The 21,983-nt window shown below is 47.6% G+C and overlaps 1 protein-coding gene across 1 annotated transcript in view; it reads left to right on the forward strand.

Annotated features, from left to right (window-relative positions):
* LOC130109542 (ankyrin repeat and BTB/POZ domain-containing protein 3-A-like) overlaps positions 1 to 21,983 on the forward strand; it is a 221,022-nt gene that overhangs the window by 189,063 nt on the left and 9,976 nt on the right. The window contains exons 3-8 of the mRNA XM_056276480.1: positions 138 to 345; positions 8,547 to 8,699; positions 10,543 to 10,708; positions 13,737 to 13,826; positions 16,175 to 16,276; positions 17,094 to 17,187. Coding sequence (XP_056132455.1) covers positions 138 to 345; positions 8,547 to 8,699; positions 10,543 to 10,708; positions 13,737 to 13,826; positions 16,175 to 16,276; positions 17,094 to 17,187 — 813 coding nt within the window. The remainder of the gene's footprint in view (positions 1 to 137; positions 346 to 8,546; positions 8,700 to 10,542; positions 10,709 to 13,736; positions 13,827 to 16,174; positions 16,277 to 17,093; positions 17,188 to 21,983) is intronic.

The raw sequence follows: 21,983 nt of genomic DNA on the forward strand, positions 1-21,983 counted from the left end.
TGTGTTGAAAGAATCCCCACGAGTCACACCTTTCTTTTCCCTTCCTGTAGAGCTTGAACACACATCATATAGCAAGTACACACTCGTCCCTGTTCCCATATATGTATTAAAACTATTTTTGTCTTGACATCATCAAGGTGATTTGGTATCCAGGGCTATGCACCTTCTCCAGCCGCTGCACATGAAGAACCCTGGTAATGGGACGCCGGTGCACCAGAAAGGAGGCAGCTCGGTTCATTGGGAGCCTGAGGCCCTTTACACCCTCTGCTACTTCATGCACTGCCCACAGATGGAGTGGGAGAACCCGAATGTGGAGCCCTCCAAAGTCAATCTCCAGACTGAGAGGTGAGTGGAACATTCTTTACCAGGAAATGATACAAAAACACAATGTTTTGACAAGATTACTACTGCAAAAGCACATCATCAGTAGATCAGTAGGGTACAACTAGCCTGTCTCACGACGGTCTAAACCCAGCTCACCTTCCTATCCTGCTGCCCAGTTCTCTATTGCATGGGCAGTGGGATGGTTTGGGGGACAGATGGGGGAGAATAACACATCTTTTTTTGGGGTGTATTTTGCGAGGAGTACTTGCTTCATGCTTTCGCAACACTTGAATAACATCTGTTTCACCAGCCTCTGAATGTTATGGAAAAACACCATTTGAATGAGCCATTTAGAATTGCTCCTTGGTGTGATGTCACTCCGGGAACAATGTCTGGATTTTGCATAAGGCCGCCCACACTGAGGACAAGGTAGCCTCTGGTTGGACAACCATTGGTTCTGTCAAGGGAGAGGGCGGGACCAGCAGTACTAGCAGCCAATCGGAGTAGTAGCTCATGAATAATAATATTATTATGTTAAAGGACCCCCCCAAAAGTGTTTCATTAGAGGTGGGTGTGGAGCACTGGAAACCAAATGACTCTTTTTTGGGGGGGGGGTTCTTCTCCCCAGTTGTATCCTGCCAATTACCCCACTCTTCTGAGCTGTCCCAGTTGCTGCTCCACCCTCTCTGCCGATCCGGGGAGGGCTGCAGATTACCACATGCCTCCTCCAATACATGTGGAGTCGCCAGCCGCTTCTTTTCAACTGACAGCGCGTGGGAGGATCACGCTATTCCCCCAGCCCCCCCCCCCAAACATGCGCCCTGACCGACCAGAGGAGATGCTAGTGCAGCGACTAGGACACATACCCGCATCTGGCTTCCCACCTGCACACACGGCCCGTTGTGTCTGTAGGGACGCCCGACCAAGCTGGAGGTAACACGGGGATTGAACCGGCGATCCCCGTGTTGGTAGGCAACGGAATAAATGACTTTTGATGAAACCAAACAACCTTTGGTGAAAAATTGTCCCAGATGTGTTTCACAGACATACAGAAGTTAAACTAGTATGTCAAAAGATATAGCAAAATACCCCCCCCATACACCCACCCACACACACACACACACACACACGTGTGTAACCTTCTCTTAACAAATATAGGCAGGGGTGTCCTTTCAAGCTTATTGCCTCTGTCATTTCAAGGCATAACATCATTGGAAGGACTGGAAATGATTCGCGCTGACCGTCTCAAGTTGTTTGGACAGTCTGCTCAGCCTAAAGGCCATAAGGTGCTGCGCGAGTCGGTCCGACCCGACTTCCCAAGGCATTGGGCAGATTGATGGAGCCGGTGGGACTCCGCTCGGACGGGCAGATATTCCGACATCTTTCCTCCACTTCAAAGAGATAAAACGCCATTCTGACGACTCCGGGGACTGAAAAGAATGTCGGACAGAGTGACATGTCAGCAGGCTCTCTGGTCCCCCGAGAACAAATGCTCTATTTAGCATTCTGCTGAAAGGCTGAGGGAAAGCAGTGAGAGACTGGATAACAGAGCGAAAGAGATGAGGGAGAGAGATAGAATAAGATTAAATGAGACCACATTGTCCTTTAGGCTTTTGTCTTTTTTTGTGCCAGGTGGCGGGGGGGGGGGGGATAAGCGTCGGTGAAGTGAAAAGGGAAAAAAACGAATGAATCAAGTTAAATGTGGAAATGCTTTCTCCACCTGAGCACCTCTGCTTCAAAAAAACATTTCTCTAGGGACGTCCGGGTGGTGTGGCGGTCTATTCCATTGCCTACCAACATGGGGATCTCCGGTTCAAATCCCTGTGTTACCTCCAGCTTGGTCGGGCATCCCTACAGACGCATTTGGCCGTGTCTGTGGGTGGGAAGCCGGATGTGGGTATGCGTCCTGGTCGCTGCACTAGTGCCTCATCTCGTCGGTCGGGGTGCCTGTTCAGAGGGGAACTGGGGGGAATAGCGTGATCCTCCCATGCGCTACGTCCCCCTGGTAAAACTCCTCAATGTCAGGTGAAAAGAAGCGGCTGGCACCTCCACGTGTATAGGAGGAGGCATGAGGTAGTCTGCAACCCTCCCTGGAATGGTAGAGGGGGTTGAGCAACAACCGAGACAGCTTGGAAGAGTGGGGTAATTGGATGGATACAATTGGGGATTAAAAGAGGGGAAGAAAATTTCTCAAGCCATTTTCTTTAAATGACCCCCAAGGTTATGAAGATTTGAAGAGGGATGTGTCTTATTTGCTGCAGCGTAAGCAAAAGAACTATGTCTGGTTGTGGCCTACTTGCTAAACTCGGTTGTTTTAGCCAGATATTTACTTTTAAGGTGGAGTTTTGACGTCGGGCGCTCTCTGCATTGACTATCACCGCAGGTCTAAACCCTAACCCCTGTGCCAAATGAATGGCATGTAGCCTCTCTTGCAGTGTTTTCTTTCTAGGCTGAGCCTCCGTCATTCTGAAACTAAGAAAGGGTAATATGTCAACAGCCCACATCAGTTTTATCTCAAATGAGAAAAGGGAGGATGTTCGGAGTGTCAAGTTTGTCAGCCAACTGCCGAGAGGCTGAAAACAACTCATGGTTTGTGCTTTGTTTTTGTTTTTTTGCCAAAGTTCAAATGTAAGGCAGACTGCAGGTTTAGTGAGAGGAAATAGTTTGTTGTGGTACACGAGATGAATGCCACAAAAACGTAAGGTAATAAAATACAATGCATCAATGTCCGAGTTTTCCTGCCTTGATTAAACATGCAATGCACCACCCACATGAAAGTTAGAAAACTTAAACAGGCGGTTCCGCCCAGAGGGATTGTCTGAGCTTAGGTTAGGGTTGGGATCCTGCTTCAGTTCAGCTATTAAACGTGCTACATGTCTGACTCTGTATGGCTTGGATGGGATACAGCCTCTAGATAAAAACGCTTTTCTAGAGAGGGGCGTCCGGGTGGCGTGGCGGTCTATTCCATTGCCTGCCAACACAGAGATCTCTGGTTCGAATCCCTGTGTTACCTCCGGCTCAGTCGGGCGTCCCTACAGACACAATTGGCCGTGTCTGCAAGTGAGGAGCCGGATGTGGGTATGTGTCCTGGTCACTGCACTAGCACTTCCTCTGGTCGGGCGGGGGCAGGGGAACTGGGGGGAATAGTGGGATCTTCCCACGCACTACGTCCCGCCTGGTGAAACTCCTCGCTGTCAGGTGAGAAAAAGTGGCTGGCGACTCCATGTGTATTGGAGGAGGCATGCGGTAGTCTGCAGCCCTCCCCGGATCGGCAGAGGGGGTGGAGCAGCGACCGGGGCAGCTCGGATGAGTGGGGTAATTGGCCTAATTGGGGAGAAAAAAAGGGGGGAACCCCCCCCCAAAAAAAGCTTTTTTAGCATAGCATTTCCCCAAGGGGGCTCTGTTTGAAACTAGCATATTCAGCATCTTTGAAACAAGTTTAGATGCACGGAACAGAGCCAGAGATCTTTTCCCCCCGGTGTCTGAAGACATAATACTGCATGAGCTGGCTTTCCTTATACACCTTCTTACAAGCTTGTACTTCAGAAGATAGTCGATCTAATTATTTTTTTCCTTTGATATATTTGTGTCAATCTTTTGTCTGCCTGCATGCGACAACATGTTTTCTTGTTCTCAGTGTGTCTGTTGTGTGCTGTAACATAAGGGACGAGGCTGTTAAAAGTTACCTCGGTAAGAAAACACACCTATGTGGAAAAACAGGTTGTGCAGAGTGCACTTTGCTGAACAGAGTTAGACGTTTTGATAACTTCTTTACGTATACGGAGACAGGAATGTCGTCTGGATATTTCACTAATTCGGGGTTTTGTGTACTTGACCTATGACGAAGAGCAGATGCCTTACGTAAAGCTCTGTTGATGGACGAGGAGGAGCCACTCAGCTGCTGACCCAACAGGAAATCATGTTCTGTTTTATCGTCACAGGATGTCTCACAAAAACATGTGATCCGTTTCATATGTTTTCCCGTCACAGACCTGTAAAATATGTCGTCTTTTTACTGCTGGAATATTGGTCGTTCTCTTAACTTCCCCAAGTTTAACAATTATAATGCATTAGTACTTCAGCACGGGTGTTTTGTGTTAGTCTAAGGTCGTAAACTTAATCAGAAAATGGCCGCGTGTGGTTGTACCGCCACAGTCGACTCATCGAGAGCCTTGCCTCTAAGTGGTTGTGAATGTCGTACTTCAACATTTCAGGAAGTGTGTGGCCATTAGGCCACAAAAGAATGCAGTAAAACCTTTAATCACCACTTTGAGATTTAGAGAAACAAAAAAATCTGCAATCACAAGAGAATATTTTTTTCCGTTTCATGGTATTGTTTATAAAATGTTCTGGGAAGTAAGAGTGACCCAGTCCGATGTCGTTTTGTTGTAACAATACGGTAGTCAACCGCATTCGGTTTTTTCATTTGAAAGACAAAAGTCACCTCTTTCTGTCACTGACTGATTTTTATTTTTCTGGGTAAAGTGCAATATTTTGAAAACGGGAATTATTATTGAAGAGCAGTTTAACTCACATGGAAGCTATCGGTGACTTTCAGGTGGGAGTACTAGAGCATTAGCAGTACCATTTTGAGGACTGTCCGTCCATAATCCAAACCACTTATCCTGCTTTCAGGGTCGCGGGGATGCTGGAGCATATCCCAGCAGTCATTGGGCGGCAGGTGGGGAGACAACCTGGACAGGCCCCCAGGCCATCACAGGGTCAACACACACACACATTCACACCTAGTGACAATTTAGTATGGCCAATTCATCTGACCTACATGTCTTTGGACTGTGGGAGGAAACCAGAGTGCCCGGAGGAAACCCACACAATCACGGGGAGAACATTTAAACTCCACACAGAGGATGACCTGGGATGACCCCCAAGGTTGGACAACCTCAGGGTTCGAACCCCGGACCTTCTAGCTGTGAGGTGACCGTGCTAACCATTGTGCCACCGTCGTGCCATTTTGAGGACCAAATTCACTATTCTTTGCATTAGCCTCTCAAAGATGCCATCTATCTGCTGTGCTGCTGGCTGCCATAATGTCAAAGGAAAGTTGGGATTGGATTTCTGCAACACTCTGAACGCTCAAACTGTCGCAGCAGATGGATATCTGCCATTAAAAGAGACCTCTGGTGAGTAAATTACTGCTTCATGCTCATAAGGGTGCCACCATTACAATTTGTAGAGCAAAATCAATTCCTGGACAGCTTATTAGGTAAAGTGAATGTTATTGCCAGAAGTGGGGGAAGTTACTTCTGGTATACTGACAGTCAGCACTGGTGCTCCCCAGGGATGTGTCCTCTCCTCACTGCTCTTCTCCCTCTCCACCAACGACTGCATCTCCAAGGACCCAGCTGTTTGCAGACTACACTACGGTCATTGGACTCATCTAGGATTGTGAAGAGTGTGCATATTGGCGGGAGGTTGAGCGGCTGGGTATGGTGCAGTCAGAACAACTTGGAGCATGTTCAGCTCCAAGTTGTTCTGACTGCACCATACCCAGCTGACAGTGGACTGTCATCTGTGGAGATGACAGTGACAGTAGACTTTAGGAGACACCCCTCAGAACGTCTCCCCCTCACAATATCCAGCAGCCTCGTGTCAACCGTGGAGACCTTCAAGTTTCTGAGAACTTTGACTTTGTCAGTGACAAAATGGCCCAGCAGAGGATGTTCCTTCTGCGGAAATTGAGGAAATTTGGTCTGCCACAGGAGCTGATGAGCCTGTACTACACCACAGTCATTGAATCTGTCCTGTGCACATCCATCACGGTCTGGTTTGGAGCAGCAACAAAACAGGATAGCAACAGACTGCAGCGAACAGTCGGGACAGCAGAAAAAAATCATCGGTGCTCCCCTGCCCACCCTGCAGGACTTGTATACCTCTCGAGCCCGGAAACGGGCAGGCAGAATCAGCACAGACCCTACACACACACACACACCCAGGTCACAGTCTGTTTTAACTCCTACCCTTTGGCAAGCGCTACATAGCGATGTGCACCAAAACCACCAGACACAGGAACGTTTTTTTCCCACAGGCCATCTCTCTCATGAGCACTTAACAGCATGGTGCAATAATGGACACTTATTATGTGAATATGACACTTTACAAACAGCCCCCTCTGGTCAAGATGTCTCACCTACAATGTGCACTACCCCTTTAAACCTGATTTGCAATACAAATGTACAATTGTAAATACACATACAACTGCTGTATACTTGTTACAAATTATTTTATTGCTATAATTATAACAAGTTTATAATGTAGTATAGTTATATAATAGATAACTATATGTAATATATATTTTTAGTATATTCGTTTAGGCTATGGCACACTGTCCCCCAGCTTTGTGAACAAGAGTTCACCTCAGGGTTAGCGCATGCCCAGACAAGTGTGCTTTAACTTCAGCAAACACAAGTGCTTTCACAAACAGATAAGAGTGGATGGTGTGCGTATCACCTGACATTACCACTGATGATAAAATCATTTATATTATCACTGATGCATCATGGCGGCACAGTGGCGCTGTGGTTAATGTGGTTGCCTCACAGCAAGAAGGTCCTGGTTCAAGCCCCAGGGTAGTCCAACTTTGGGGGTCGTCCCGGGTCGTCCTCTGTCGCGTTTACATGTTCTCCCCGTGTCTGCGTGGGTTTTGTCTGGGGGTGCCGGTTTCCTCCCACAGTCCAAATACATGTAGGTCAGGTGAACTGGCCATACTAAACTGTCCCTATGTGTGTGTGTGTGTGTGTGTGTGTGTGTGTGTGTGTGTGTGTGTGTGTGTGTGTGTGTGTGTGTGTGTGTGTGTGTGAGTGAGTGAGCCCTGTGGTGGCCTGGAGGCCTGTCCAGGGTGTCTCCCCGCCTGCCGCCCAATGACTGCTGGGATAGGCTCCAGCATCCCCACGACCCTGAGAGAAGGATAAGTGGTTTGGATAGTGGATGGATGGATAATGTATAAGTAATATAATATATAAGCATAATACATGACTAATTATTCAGCCAAAGCAACTCTGTATGATTGTGATATACTTGTTGTGCTTACATACTTACTTCCATTATTCTATTTGTTATTCCATTTATTTATTTAATTTATTTGTTTATTTTGGTGAGTGATATATACAAGTACTAGAAGCTGCTGTAAACCGGAGTCATGTTCCTCATATGCATAAGCAGACTTGTAAGTTTTTTTCTAGTGTATCATATGAGTGGCCATCATTGTAGTGTGATTTAATGTGATGGAACAGTAACTGGTAGGTCTATACCATACCAGACAGACATAAATAAGTTTAAAAAAAAGAAGAAGATTTTACTGAACAAATAAGAATATTCCAAAGGACTCATGGAAACTTCTGACAGCATGAAATAATTGCCTCCAAATGTCTCCGTCACTTTTGTCTTTTTATTCCGTTTCAATAGTTGGCTCACATTTACCCCCACAGTATCCCCCCCCCCCCAGCAATTAAAAGTGTCAATCTGCCCCAGAGGAGCCCGGTGCTGATTGCTGGGAGATTTGAGGTCTCCCTCCTCCTGTTCCACAAAGCTAATGGGAAGACTTTGAAATCCTGCTCTTGGAGGACAGCATAAGCCGCTGCAAATCGTCGCACACTGGGACTGTGGCGTCTTGTCATGATGTGGTTTTGGGTGGGCTGAGGTGGAAGAATAGAAAAGGGGAAAGGGGTTCTGAGAGAGGAAGAAGGAGACGGAGAGAGAGACAGAGAGAGCAAGAGGGAAAAAACTCACGGGTGATTTACAGGATATGCTGGTAGGAATTATACAGGCTCACGGGGACAGGGGTGGATGGTGAAATATGATCATGTCAGCCAGGGATGACTCATTACTTATGCTGATTAAAGTACATAATAGCAATATTAAAGGGTCTGCCCAGCATTTAGGGCTTCATCTTTCAGCTCTGGACTAGCTAATTTGTAGGTCATAAATATTGATTTGAAGGAAATTGCATTTACACTCCTCCTCGGGGATATCTTTAATTATAAAATTTCATGGATATCAATATCGAGCTTAAGTTTGTAATTTGGATGAAGAAGGAATAGAATACCCTCCGTGTATACGAAAAATTTACCTTTAAAGCATGGCGTGATAGCAACATTTGGAATAACAGAATGAAACTTAAAACTGAAATTTAGTCACTGTTATGTTAATATGGCGTTTTATTTTCCTGTTAAAATTTCACCGGAAGTGTGTTTCCCGTCCTGCAGGCCGTTCATGGTGCTGCCTCCGCTGATGGAGTGGATCCGGGTGGCGGTGGCCCACACGGAGCACCGGCGCAGCTTCTCCGTGGACAGCGATGATGTGAGACAAGCCGCCCGCTTGCTCCTACCTGGGGTGGACTGTGAGCCACGGCAACTTAAGTATGGATATAATCCCCCCCCCTCGCTCACTCGCGGTCTCTCTCTCTCTCTCTCTCTCTCTCTCTCTCTCTCTCTAAATTTTTCACAGCCAGTACTATGAAGTTTTTTAGACAAAATCTGTACTTATGTCAAAGGTAAGGGAAGAGGGGTGTCCCGGTAGCGTAGCGGTTTATTCCGTTGCCTACCAACACGGGGATCACTGGTTCGAATCCCCGTGTTACCTCTGGCTTGATCGGGCATCCCTACAGACACAAGTGGCCGTTTCTGCGGGTGGGAAGCTGGATGTGGGTGTGTGTCCTGGTCGCTACACCTAGCGCCGCCTCTGGTCGGTCAGGGCACCTGTTCAGGGGAGAGTGGGGGGAATAGCGTGATCCTCCCATGCGCTACATCCCCCTGGCGAAACTCCTCACTGTCAAGTGAAAAGAAGCGGCTGGCGACTCCACATGTATCGGAGGAGGCATGTGGTAGTCTGCAGCCCTCCCCAGCTCGGCAGAGGGGGTGGAGCAGTGACCGGGATGCTGGGAAGACTGGGGTAATTGGACAGGTACAACTGACAATTGGGGAGAAAATAATAATTTTTAAAAAAAGCAAGGGAGAGAGTCGGTGCTTTACAGTGGTTATCAGTATTTCATGTTAATGAATGCCTTATTTGATGCCTTTTCCCACTGGCTTTTTTTTAAAACACATTAATTGTATTAGCGTTCTGCAATTGCTCCTCCATTTGCTGTTTTTCGAAAGTAATGACACCTGCACAGGAAATAGGTCAAGTCTGCAGCAAAAAGAAAAGAAGTAGAAGAAGGGGGAACTTGTGTGATGAGAAAGTGGGATAGGCGCTGAAATACAAAGCTAAACATTATGCATTATGTAACATTTAATTAGATTTAATTAAATATTTGATATGGCAAACATCAAATATGGTACAATTGGGGAGAAAAGGGGGGAGAAATCCAAAAAAAAAAAAGAAAATCCTGAGAACACATTGAAGAAGAGTCAAGAAAGTTAAGGGGATTCCTTTTTTTTTCTTTCTGTGTTCAAGGGATTTTTTAATGAAAGTGGTGGCATGTGGTAGTCTGCAGCCCTCCCCGGGTCGACAGAGGGGGTGGAGGAGCGACCAGGACGGCTCGGAAGAGTGGGGTAATTGGCCAAGTACAATAAGGAAAGGGGGGGGTAAATAAATGCTCCTCCAGCTCTTGCAGATTTCCGCCATGAATTGTTGGTAGAGCGATAAATAGTATATGCAGTACCTTTCATCGGTCCACTTGAGAAAACTCATAAAGTTGATAAAACATTTTCATTGTTGGATACCAGGAAAAAAAACATGTTTTTAAAAGCTTTGAAACAAATGTTTGAATATTTTCTTAAAGTTTTTTTTCTTTCTGAACTTGATCGGGGCGTCACCATGACAACTGGTGCGGCATGGATTACGTGGATTTACAGAACATATGAATAAGTAATAACTCGCAGCATAATCCCTAACTCTGACAAATGTTAATTAAGGAAACGAACAAAGCAAAAGAGTAGAAGAGAGCGTAGCAAAGTCTCACTATGAAACACGGAAAGACCTTTTAATTAGTTTTAAAGGCAGCTATCGTAGCGCCCTCGTGAGTTAATGTCTTATACTGATTACGACTGCCGCTCCTGATTTTACAACACACCAGTTTTTTGTGGGGGTTTTTTTGTGATCTGTTTTTGTTTTCTGAGCTGTGAAAATCGGAGTAGCAATGATATCTTTTTTTCCCTTCAGTGGGCTGCGGAGATGTGTGCACCCTCGACATCTCAGAATCCATTTTCGAGATGGGCTCCGAACTAATCACTGTAATGGATCTGCTGTCTCCATGTGCAGGGCAGATGATTGTTTCTGTGCTACCAGAAAGCTCGACGCGGCCTCGACCGAGGCCAAGTTCCTGCAGGATCTGGGCTTCAGGATGCTCAACTGCGGACGGACAGACCTGGTCAAACAGGCTGTCAACCTGCTGGGTCCTGATGGGATAAACAGCATGAGCGAGCAGGTCTGACGCTTAACCACAGACGCCCACATTTGCACAGTGTTAACATCACACCTCTACACACTCGCACAGAGGAGAGTTTATAAACAACACTGGCATTCTGCATTCCCAATATTTATTACCCAGCAGCCCATCTCTATTCACACATATGCTGGGCGCAGTCTGTTCCCAGTTAGTGATATAACTGATCTCATTTTATGCCATGACAGAGTTTAAATTATCCTTACTTTCATCATACAGGGGGAAAGTCGCCTTTCCAGATTTAAGATCAATTGAAAATGTGTAAAACGGAAGAAGAGAGTGCAGTTAAGGTGTATTTTACATAAAACATGACAGCACATCTTAAGAGTTTGCACAGTTGAGTTCGTTTGAGACATTAGCTTGATGAAGCCAAGTCTGTCTGAATGCCAGTGTGAATATCATTTAGGATTTTCCATCTTCCCTCAGTCAGTGGAAATATTGGTTATTCATTGTTACGCTAAGTGGGAAGCTGGATGTGGGTATGTGTCCTGGTCGCTGCACTTGCGCCTCCTCTGGTCGGTCGGGGCGCCTGTTCAGGGGGGAGGGGGAACTGGAGGGCGGGGGAAATAGCGTGATCCTCCCACGCGCTACATCCCCCTGGTAAAACTCCTCACTGTTGGGTGAAAAGAAACGGCTGGCGACTCCACATGTAGCGGAGGAGGCATGTGGTAGTCTGCAGCCCACCTCAGATCGGCAGAGGGGGTGGAGCAGCGACCGGGATGGCTCGGAAAATAGGGTAATTGGCCAAGTACAGTTGGGAGTAAAAGGGGGGAAAATCCACACACACAAAAAAAAAGAAGCCTATATGTGTTTTTTAAGTCAGTAGAAGACCTGGAAAGTCTCCTTGCATTCACTTTCCACAGAAGTCCCTCAACATGTGCAGGATTTGCACAGGCCTGTGTCTGCATTAAGTCTTTGCCACACCAGTTTCTTGTGCTAAGCTAAACCTTGCACTGGGTTCATCCAGTCTAGCGTATCCTTCACTCGGTCAGAAACTGTTAAAGAGATTTTGACGGGAAGAGAAAAGAACAAATGTTTAGTATGCAGCGTACAGGGCCTTGTAAATATGGCAAATAAAAAAGACGGATGTGTCCCTCCAAAGTTCATCAGTAGAAATGACACAACAGCAGGGAAATACAGTTTTATTCCACCATAAACCACTGAAATGGGTCGAAGGAACAGCTGGCATGACAGAAATAGTAAAAGAAGAGCTGTGTTCCGTCAACGGCGCTGATAGGCAGTTGAACTCACTCATCGGTGTCCGCTGCGGCCCCTTCAGCTGGCTGCTGGTTAAACGCACTGGTGTCATCAGTCTTGGATAGAAAAAGTGCTCAGGTGTGTTATGTGCAAGTCAAAGATATATCCTCTGTTGTGTCATTATGCATAATGGCCTGGAGGAGGGATTTTATTGTCTGTTTTTATTTAACCTGCATTAAATCAGGAAGGTCTCGTTGACAACGAGTCTTGTTTTCAAGCGAGTCCTGACCAAGACAGCCGCAGCACACAGACATTTACGTTGCACAAAATACAAAGAACACGGATTAACATAAACACAATAAATAAGTTGATGCAGTAAAAACAATATTTAAGGCTAAATTGCGCACATGCACGTGCTGCCAAGGAATATGCAAGGCATCTGCATTTGTCTGCAAATCCGTGTTATTTGATTCCAGATTGTGGCGCTGTGGTTAGCGCGGTCGCCTCACAGCAAGAAGGTCCTGGGTTCGAGCCCTGGGGTAGTCCAACCTTGGGGGTCGTCCTCTGTGTGGAGTTTGCATGTTCTCCCCGTGTCAGCGTGGGCTTCCTCCGGGTGCTCCGGTTTCCTCCCACAGTCCAGAGACGTGTAGGTCAGGTGAATCGGCCGTACTAAATTGTCCCTAGGTGTGATTGCGTCGGCCCTGTGCTGGACTGGCGGCCTGTCCAGGGTGTCTCCCCACCTGCCGCTGGGATAGACTCCAGCGTCCCGCGACCCGAATTCGGGTAAAGCAGCTTGGATAATGGATGGATGGATGATTCCAGATTCAGTACACGGGGTCATGTGGTTACCTAGTTTTCACTCATGTTTGTTATTCTCTCATGCAGTACGCCACCATGCAGTAACTTCTGCCTTCAGTCATGGTGCACACGCTTCATTGCTGCGGCCAGAAGCATGATGTGTGTAAGTGTGTCAGGCTCGAGGGAGGTCTGTTAGCATATGGAAGCATGTTGGGATGGATGTAGGATGTTACATCCATACGTGTCAAACAGCCCCCTGCTGTGTGTGTGTGTGTCTCTCCCTGTGTAAAATAGTGGTTACTTTGAAAGAGTGTTTCCATGTACTGTATCAGGAAAGTTAGCGCAGGTGTGAAAACAAGCTTACGTTGTGTCATGAATGTGTATCTGTGACAGAAGTGGACCACATTGGGTTGAGTTTTCTTTGTGGTTAAAGAGTAGGTTATAAAAACAAAGTGCAAGAAGCTACTGTGTAGATCTGAAATTGACTGTCAGAAATGCATTAAATGGGCATCCGGGTAGCATGGCGGTCTATTCCGTTGCCTACCAACACGGGGATCGCCGGTTCGAATCCCCGCGTTACCTCCGTCCCTACAGACACAACTGGCCGTGTCTGCGGGTGGGAAGCCAGATGTGGGTATGTGTCCTGGTCGCTGCACTAGCTCCTCCTCTGGTCTTTCAGGGGCGCCTGTTCAGGGGGGAGGGGGAACTGGGGGGAGTAGCGTGATCCTCCCACGCGCTACATCCCCCTGGTGAAACTCCTCACTGTCAAGTGAGAAGAAGCGACTGGCGACTCCACATGTAGCAGAGGAGGCATGTGGTAGTCTGCAGCCGTCCCCAGATCGGCAGAGCGGGCGGAGCAGCGACCGGGGCGGCTTGGAAGAGTGGAGTAATTAGCTGGATACAATTGGGGAGAAAAGGGAAAAATTTTAAAAAAAAGAAGCAAATGACTACTTGAACCTCATGCCTGCACCATCTCTACCTTCCACCCCCACCCCCACCCCTCTCTCTTCCAAAGGGGATGACGCCTCTCATGTACGCCTGTGTGCGCGGGGACGAGGCCATGGTCCAGATGCTGCTGGACGCTGGAGCTGACATCAACAGCGAGGTCAGTGTCGCCCAGACACTGTCAGACACCGTGAAAAGAGCAGCCAATGTTGTGTCAGTTCTGCATGTTTGTTCTCAGATGTCCCTGTGCTGTGTTCATATGTGTTTGTCTCACAATATCGTGCCTTTCAGTGCCAACCATCTTGCCTCTCTTTGCTTTCTTCATTCTCGCTTAAATCACAGGGCCCAAATTTCTGTTTCACTGGAGGTTCGTTACACATATTACATGACAGAACTGCTTAGAAGTCTGTGGACGTCGTTTATGCAGAAAAGTATGTGATGTATAATTACTCCAAACCATGAAAAATCACTTGTGAACATTGTCACACTTCCGTCTCGAAGAAGACCCACACGGGCAGTGAAGTTGGAATGTCGTGAATCCCACTGCTCCTTCGTCTAGAGTTGGACTTCTGGTATGTTGTGCAGTTGCATTACTTATAGTGTGCATCGGGAGTAGACGCGTGGAGAAACACGGCATGACTGCTGTGCAGTAGCGGACATGATATTTGCTGATTTTTCCGTCGGGGGCGGGGCTTAACTCAGATGCAGATTTTGAGCCAGCTGCTTAAAGCGTCTAGTAATAAAAAAAAAAAAGAAAGAAAGAAAATGTTCTGCAATTTCTTAGTTAAATGTCACTAAACCAACGAGGCATCTGGGTAGCGTAGCGGTCTATTCCGGTGCCTACCAACATGGGGATGGCCGGTTCGAATCCCCATGTTACTTCCAGCTCAGTCGGGCGTTCCTACAAACACAATTGCCCGTGTCTGTGGGTGAGAAGCCGGATGTGGGTATGTGTCCTGGTCGCTGCACTAGCGCCTCCTCTGGTCGGTCGGGGCGCCTGTTCAGGGAGGAGGGGGAACTGGGGGGGGGGGGGTAGCGTGATCCTCCCACACACTACGTCCCCCTGGTGAAACTCCTCACTGTCAGATGAAAAGAAGCAGCTGGCGACTCCTTGTGTATCAGGGGAGGCATGTGGTAGTCTGCAGTCCTCCCCGGATCAGCAGAGGGGGTGGAGCAGCGACCAGGATGGCTCGGAAGAGTGGGGTAATTGGCCCAGTGCAATTGGGGGAAAAAAGGGACCAAAAAAAAAATGTTGCTGATCCACACATTTCTCCTCAAAATGTTTTGATAGTTTTTTCAAATGTACTCCAGAGTATTTTTTTTGGCGGGGTTCCCCGTTTTTCTCCCCAATTGTACCTGGCCAATTACCCCACTCTTCCGAGCCATCCTGGTCGCTGCTCCACCCCCTCTGCTGATTTGGGGGAGGGCTGCGGACTACCACATGCCTCCTTCGATACATGTGGAGTCACCAGCCGCTTCTTTTCACCTGACAGTGAGGAGTTTCGCCAGGGGGACGTAGCACATGGGAGGATCACGCTACTCCCCCTCTCCCCCTGAACAGGTGCCCCGACCAACCAGAGGAGGCGCTAGTGCAGCGACCAGCACACATACCCACATCTGCCTTCCCACCCGTAGACATGGCCAATTGTGTCTGTAAGGACGCCTGACAAAGCCGGAGGTAACACGGGGATTCGAACTGGAGATCCCCGTGTTGGTAGGCAACGGAATAGACAGCCACGCTACCCGGACACCCCCGAGCATATTGTTTTTAACGTTTCAGCAAACGCGCTTTATTTTTAGTGAAGCTCCCAGACATGAGGCAACAGCATTCAACTCATTAATACGTTGATCACAGAAATACTGATCGCCATAATTTAACTGTAAGTTAATGACCACGAACAGCCAGCGGTGAAACATAGACTGTGAAAACACAGTGATGGGACCATCTCTGTGGCAGACTCTCACCAGCACTGGTGATTCATTCCCTCTCTTCACCTGTTGAGCAGACAGCAGTAGAGGTGACAGCACGTTGTTGGGTTGCATGTCTTTTTGAGTTTGTTGTGTCGTTGCTTTGCTCATGAGTCACCATCGCCTGTCTTGACAGTGTTTGTAGTGTTTGCCAGTTTTCTGTTCTCTCTTCGGTCCATCTCCTTTGAAATGAAAAACTGTTTAAAGATGGAGCTAGGGAAGGCAGGGGACTGTGGTTAGTGCAGGAAGATGTGTCGACACTAGCCTCACTTTTAACTTGGGCGGAGTGCAAAAGGTCACGCGGATTAGGTTATGAGGAACCCAAGCTGCCGAGGCGTTTTCTTTTTTGTGTGTGAAACTCGAGCAGGGGGAAGCCTCTCTTTGCCATCTTGCCCTCCTTTTGCTTAAACTTCTCCTTCATATTTGCTTCTTACCCCCCCTCCTACTCCCCCCTCCTCCTCCTCCTCCTCCTCCCACCCTGAGCTGTGAATGTTAATGGCTGTATATCTCTCTCCCTGAACTTCACCTATGACTTCCCAGGTGCCAAGTACAGTAAACAAGCACCCCTCAGTTTATCCTGAAACGCGCCAGGGGACACCTCTCACTTTCGCCGTGTTACACGGACACGTCCCTGTCGTGCAGGTAGTGACGTCAATGACCTGTAACCATTCTCCTTGTGGCCCTTGCCCTGACCTTTGCACCAATATAATGACAATTATTATTATTATGGTGCATCATAATAATAATTACACCACATGTCCTTTCTTTTGTCCTTCTCAGTCCTGTCTCTATAGGAATTACCTCATCATTTTGTTACTTGTGCGAGCCACTGCCTTCATTGTAACCAGTCGAGACAAGGCTCGCCAAACATCTTATCTTAAATATACATATAGTTTTATCAGATGTTTGACTCTAGCATCCCTGTTTATCCCTGTCTTTCTCTATAACTGAATCTAAAGACTGGTCTTCACAGTAAGAGTGGGAGCGGTTCAGAAGCAGATCTGACAGACCAGAGCACAGATACAAAGCCTTGAGAAGGATTTCAGTGTTTTTTCACTTCACTTTTAATGTATTATACATTTTGTCACGGCAGACACTACAAACTGGGGCCAAAGAAAAGCCAGATGAACATCATTGCCTGCGGGATATTTTCAATTATTTATCTGCAGTACCTCAGTTGCGTTAAGCAGATTTGCTGGAGATAGAAAGAGAAGCAACCAGCACACCATCTTGCCCAACTCAGGAAGATTTACCTTGGGTCAGATGAGCCGACAGCAGCCCTTAAACCCTCAGAAAAGGCCAACAACTGTCGCGAGGGTTAGACTTAGCGCTAGAAAGGTTAGGGTGTCTCGAGGTTTGTTGTTAAAGCAAGATGTCGGTGTACAGAAAAGATCTCCTTCGCCTGTTTGTTTTGTCTTGACCTCTTTTAACGTCCTCTTCCCTCCGTCCCCGTCAACAGTTGCTGCTGGACAACAGAGCGAACGTGGAGGGTGCCCTGCAGGATGGGGCGGAGAACTACACGGAGACCCCGTTACAGCTGGCTGCCGCCGCAGGTAGGCCAAATACCCCACCACTAACCCCCCCGCCACCACCCACCCACCCACCCCCTAAATACATGGAAAGTCTTTTCAGCCAGGCTCTGTTTGATGGAAGGCCTTCGCCCTTGTTCAAAATATCTGGGTATGGAGATGGAGAATGCCGCGGAGGATAAGATGAATTCCTCTGTAAATAGATGGAGAATGGGCAGCACGGTGGCGCAGTGGTTAGCGCGGTCGCCTCACACCAAGAAGGTCCTGGGTTCAGACCCCGGGGTTGTCCAACCTTGGGGGGGTCATCCCAGGTCATCCATCGTCTGTGTAGAGTTTTCATGTTCTCCCTGTGTCTGCGTGGGTTTCCTCCGGGTGCTCCTATTTCCTCCCACAGTCCAAAGACATGTAGGTTGGGTGAATCGGCCGTACTAAATTGTCCCTAGGTGTGAGTGTGTCGGCCCTGTGATGGACTGGCAGCCTGTCCAGGTGTCTCCCCACCTGCTCCCCAATGACTGCTGGGATAGGCTCCAGCATCAAGCGACCCCTATCGGGATAAGCAGTTTAGATAATGGGTGGATGGATGGAGTGCGGTGTCGCAGCAACTCGACAACTTGAATAGTAGTTTATCACAGCTCATTGTCATTAGTATGCAGAACATGCATACTAATGTATGAGCTGTGTCCTATGCCCTTTCCCCTCTTTCTCAATAACTTCCTTCTCTCGCCCCCCCCCCTTTCGGCCAAATTGTACTTGGCCAATTACCCCACGTTTCCGAGCTGTCCCGGTCGCTGCTCCAATGCCGATCCGGGGAGGGCTGCAGACTACCACATGTCTCCTCCAATACATGTGGAGTTGCCAGCTGCTTCTTTTCACCTGATTGTGAGGAGTTTCACCAGGGGGACGTAGCGCGTGGGAGGATCACGCTATTCCCCCCAGTTCCCCCTCCCCCCTGAACAGGCGCCCTGGAGGAGGCACTAGTGCAGCGACCAGGACACATACCCACATACGGCTTCCCACTTGCAGACATGGCCAATTGTGTCTGTAGGGACACCTGACCAAGTTGGAGGCACCACGGGGATTCGAACCAGATTAGAACCGCCCGCTACGCCACCCGGATGCCCCGCCATATTTTTTAATAATCATACTGGTTTAAGGGGCATGAGAAAGGGCCCAAAAGCATGAATTTAATCATGCAAAAAGCATGACAGTTGACAACACAGATATGAGGGACCAGTTGTGGAGTTGTTCCTTTGATAGTGATAGTGACAGCATTTCATGAATCATCCAGTATTGTTCTGTAACATCCTATCACTGTTCAGAATTCAGTCAGCATGAAAGGCAGGTTTTGCTGCACAGTTATGAATCATCTTATAAAAACCTAGGTCAAGTTATTCAGTAAGTATGACAGTTTTTTCTTGTACCACCTCCTGAAATTGGACATTTTTCTAAAGCTGTGGATCTTTGTAACTCCCCCCCCCCCCCCCCGTTCTTCTGTCATCGGCAACGGCTGTTTCTCCGGTCAGGGAACTTTGAGCTGGTGAGTCTGTTGTTGGAGAGAGGAGCAGACCCCATGATTGGAACCATGTGTCGAAACGGCATCTCCTCCGCCGCCCCGCTGGGAGACATGAACTCCTACAGCCTGGCTGCAGCACATGGCCACAGGTAATACATGTGGGCACGCACACACACACACAATATCCATTTACTCCGGTATTGATCCATTTATAAACCTTACCCTGGTCCTCCTACTTCTGACCAAACACTGTTTAATGCTGACAATTGTCTTGACTTCCTTCCGCCTTCACCAGCAGGCCACGAGAAGCCCTCCAGTCTTTTCAGTGGCACTCAGTATTTCTGTTTCAACATCATCTCCCTGCAGCCGAGCATGATAAAGCCCATTAACATTCTGGGCATTAAAAGCCGGGAGGAAGTGGAGTAGAATGGAAAGCCAACAACACAATGCAGCATTATTAAAATAATCAATTACACGATGAGCACACTGCAGCTTTGAATGGTTTTAGAATTATATAATCAGAAATGCAGCCCGAGTCCTTTCAAAAATATGGCATGTAAACATTCTTATTATCCCATTAACTTCAAAATTTATTAACCTTTTTTTCCATTTTCTTGTTTTTACATAATAAAATTCTTTTCAAATATCTAATTCATTTATTCAACCTTTATGTAGACTCGGTAGAGAGATAGAGACCTAATTTACAATACCTTCTTTTTATTTCGGCTCTCCTGTTGGGGGTCACCACAGTGGATCATCCATTTCCATCTCTTCCTGTCCTCTGCATCTCCCTCTGTCACACCAACAACCTGCATGTCCTCCCTCATCACATCCATAAACCTCCTCTTTGGCCTTCCTCTTGTCCTCTTCCCTGGCAGCTCCATATTCAGCATCCTTCTCCCAATTTATCCAGCATCTCTCCTCCGCACATTTTCCAAACCATCTCAATCTCGCCTCTCTTGCTTTGTCTCCAAACCGTCCAACCTGAGCTGTTCATCTAACATGATCATTCCTAATTCTGTCCTTCTTTGTCGCTCTCAAAGAAAATCTTAGCATCTTCAACTCTGCCACCTCCAGCTTCGCCTCCTGTCTTTTCAGTGCTACCGTCTCCAAATCATACAACATAGCTGGTCTCACAACCATCTTGTAAACCTTCCCTTTATCTCTTGCTGGTACCCTTCTGTCACAAATCACTCCTGACACTCTTCTCCACCCACTCCACCCTGTCAGCACCTCTTCCGCACTCCCCATTACTTTGAGCAGTTGACCGCAAGTATTTAAATTCATCCACCTTCACCACCTCTACTCCTTGCATCCTCACCATTCCACTGTCCTCCCTCTCGTTCACACATATGTATTCTGTCTTGCTCCTACTGACTTTCATTCCTCCTCTCTCCAGTGCATACCTCCACCTCTCCAGGCTCTCCTCAACCTGCACCCTACTCAACACAGATCACAATGTCATCTGTGAACATCATAGTCCACAGAGACTCCTGTCTGATCTCGTCCATCAACCTGTCCATCACCATTGCAAACAAGAAAGGGCTCAGAGCCGATCCTTGATGTAATCCCACCTCCACCTTGAACCCATCCATCACTTTTACTGCACACCTCACCACTGTCACACTTCCCTCATACATATCCTGCACCACTCCTACATACTTCTCTGCCACTCCTGACTTCCTCATACAATACCACACCTCCTCTCTCGGCATCCTGTCATATGCTTTCTCTAAATCCACAAAGACTCAATGTAACTCCTTCTGGCCTTCTCTATACTTCTCCATCAACATTCTCAAAGCAAACATCACATCTGTAGTGCTTTCTTGGCATGAATCCATACTGCTGCTCACTAATCATCACCTCTCCTCTTAACCTAGCTTCCACCACTCTTTCCCATATCTTCATGCTGTGGCTGATTAACTTTATACCTCTGTAGGTACTACAGCTCTGCATATCACCCTTATCCTTGAAAATCGGTACCAGTATGTTTCTTCTCCACTCCTCAGGCATCCTCTCACTTTCCAAGATTGTGTTAAACAATCTGGATAAAAACTCCACTGCCATCTCTCCTAAACATCTCTCCACAAGTATGTCATCTGGACCAACCGCACACCCTTCCCAGCTCGGTCCCTCTGTCTAGCCAGTTGATACAAGTCCTTTTCTTCTTCCTTAGTGTCCAACCTCTCATACAGCTCACCATACACCCTTTCCTTTGCCTTCACCATCTCTCTCGTCAGCTTATGCCACATCTCCTTGTACTTCTGTCTACTTTCTTCATCTCTCTGACTGTCCCACTTCTTCTTTGCCAACCTCCTCCTCCATATACTTTCCTGTACTTCCTCATCCCACAAACAAGTCTCTGTCTTCCTTCCTCTGTCCAAATGACACAAGTACCTCCCTAGTTGTCTCCCTCACCAATTCTGCAGTAGTTGCCTATCCATCCAGCGACTCTTCACTACCACCCAGTGCCACAACACTCTTCCTTCTTCAACTTCCACCATTTGATCTTTGGCTCTACTTTCAAGCTCTTCCTCTTCTTGGTCTCCAAAGTCATCCTACAGAGCACCATCTGATGCTGCCCAGCTACGTCCTCTCCTGTCACCACCTTGCAGTCTCCAATCCCTTGCAGATCTTGCCTCCTGCATAAGATATAGTCCACCTGTGTGCACTTTCCTCCACTCTTATACGTCACCCTGTGTTCCTCCCTCTTATTGAAGTATGTATTCACCATAGCCATTTGCATCCTTTTCACAAAATCCACAACCCTGTCCTTCCATATTCCTCTCCTTGACACCATATCTACCCATCACCTCCATTCTCTTCACCAACATGCCCATTGGAGTCTGCTCCAGTCACCACTCTCTCCCCCTTGGGTAAACTTTCCAACACTTCATTCAACTCAGACCAGAATTCTTCTTTCACTTCTATCTCACACCCAACTTGTGGGGCACATGCACTGATAACATTCATCATCACACCTTCGATTTCCAGCTTCATGCTAATCACTCTGTCCGGCACTCTCTTCACCTCCAACACACTCTTGACGTAATCTTCCTTCAGTATTACTCCTACCCCATTTCTCCTCCCATCGACATCATGGTAGAAGAGTTTGAACCCGGTGTCCAGGTAGCATAGCGGTCAATTCCGTTGCCTACCAACACAGGGATTGTTGGTTCGAATCCCCGTGTTACCTCCGGCTTGGTGGGGCATCCCTACAGACATAGTTGGCCGTGTCCGCGGGTGGGAAGCCGGATGTGGGTGTGTGTCCTGGTTGCTGCACTAGTGCCTCCTCTGGTCGGCCGGG

This window comes from Lampris incognitus, chromosome 3 (assembly GCF_029633865.1).
Source record: "Lampris incognitus isolate fLamInc1 chromosome 3, fLamInc1.hap2, whole genome shotgun sequence".
NCBI lineage: Eukaryota > Metazoa > Chordata > Actinopteri > Lampriformes > Lampridae > Lampris > Lampris incognitus.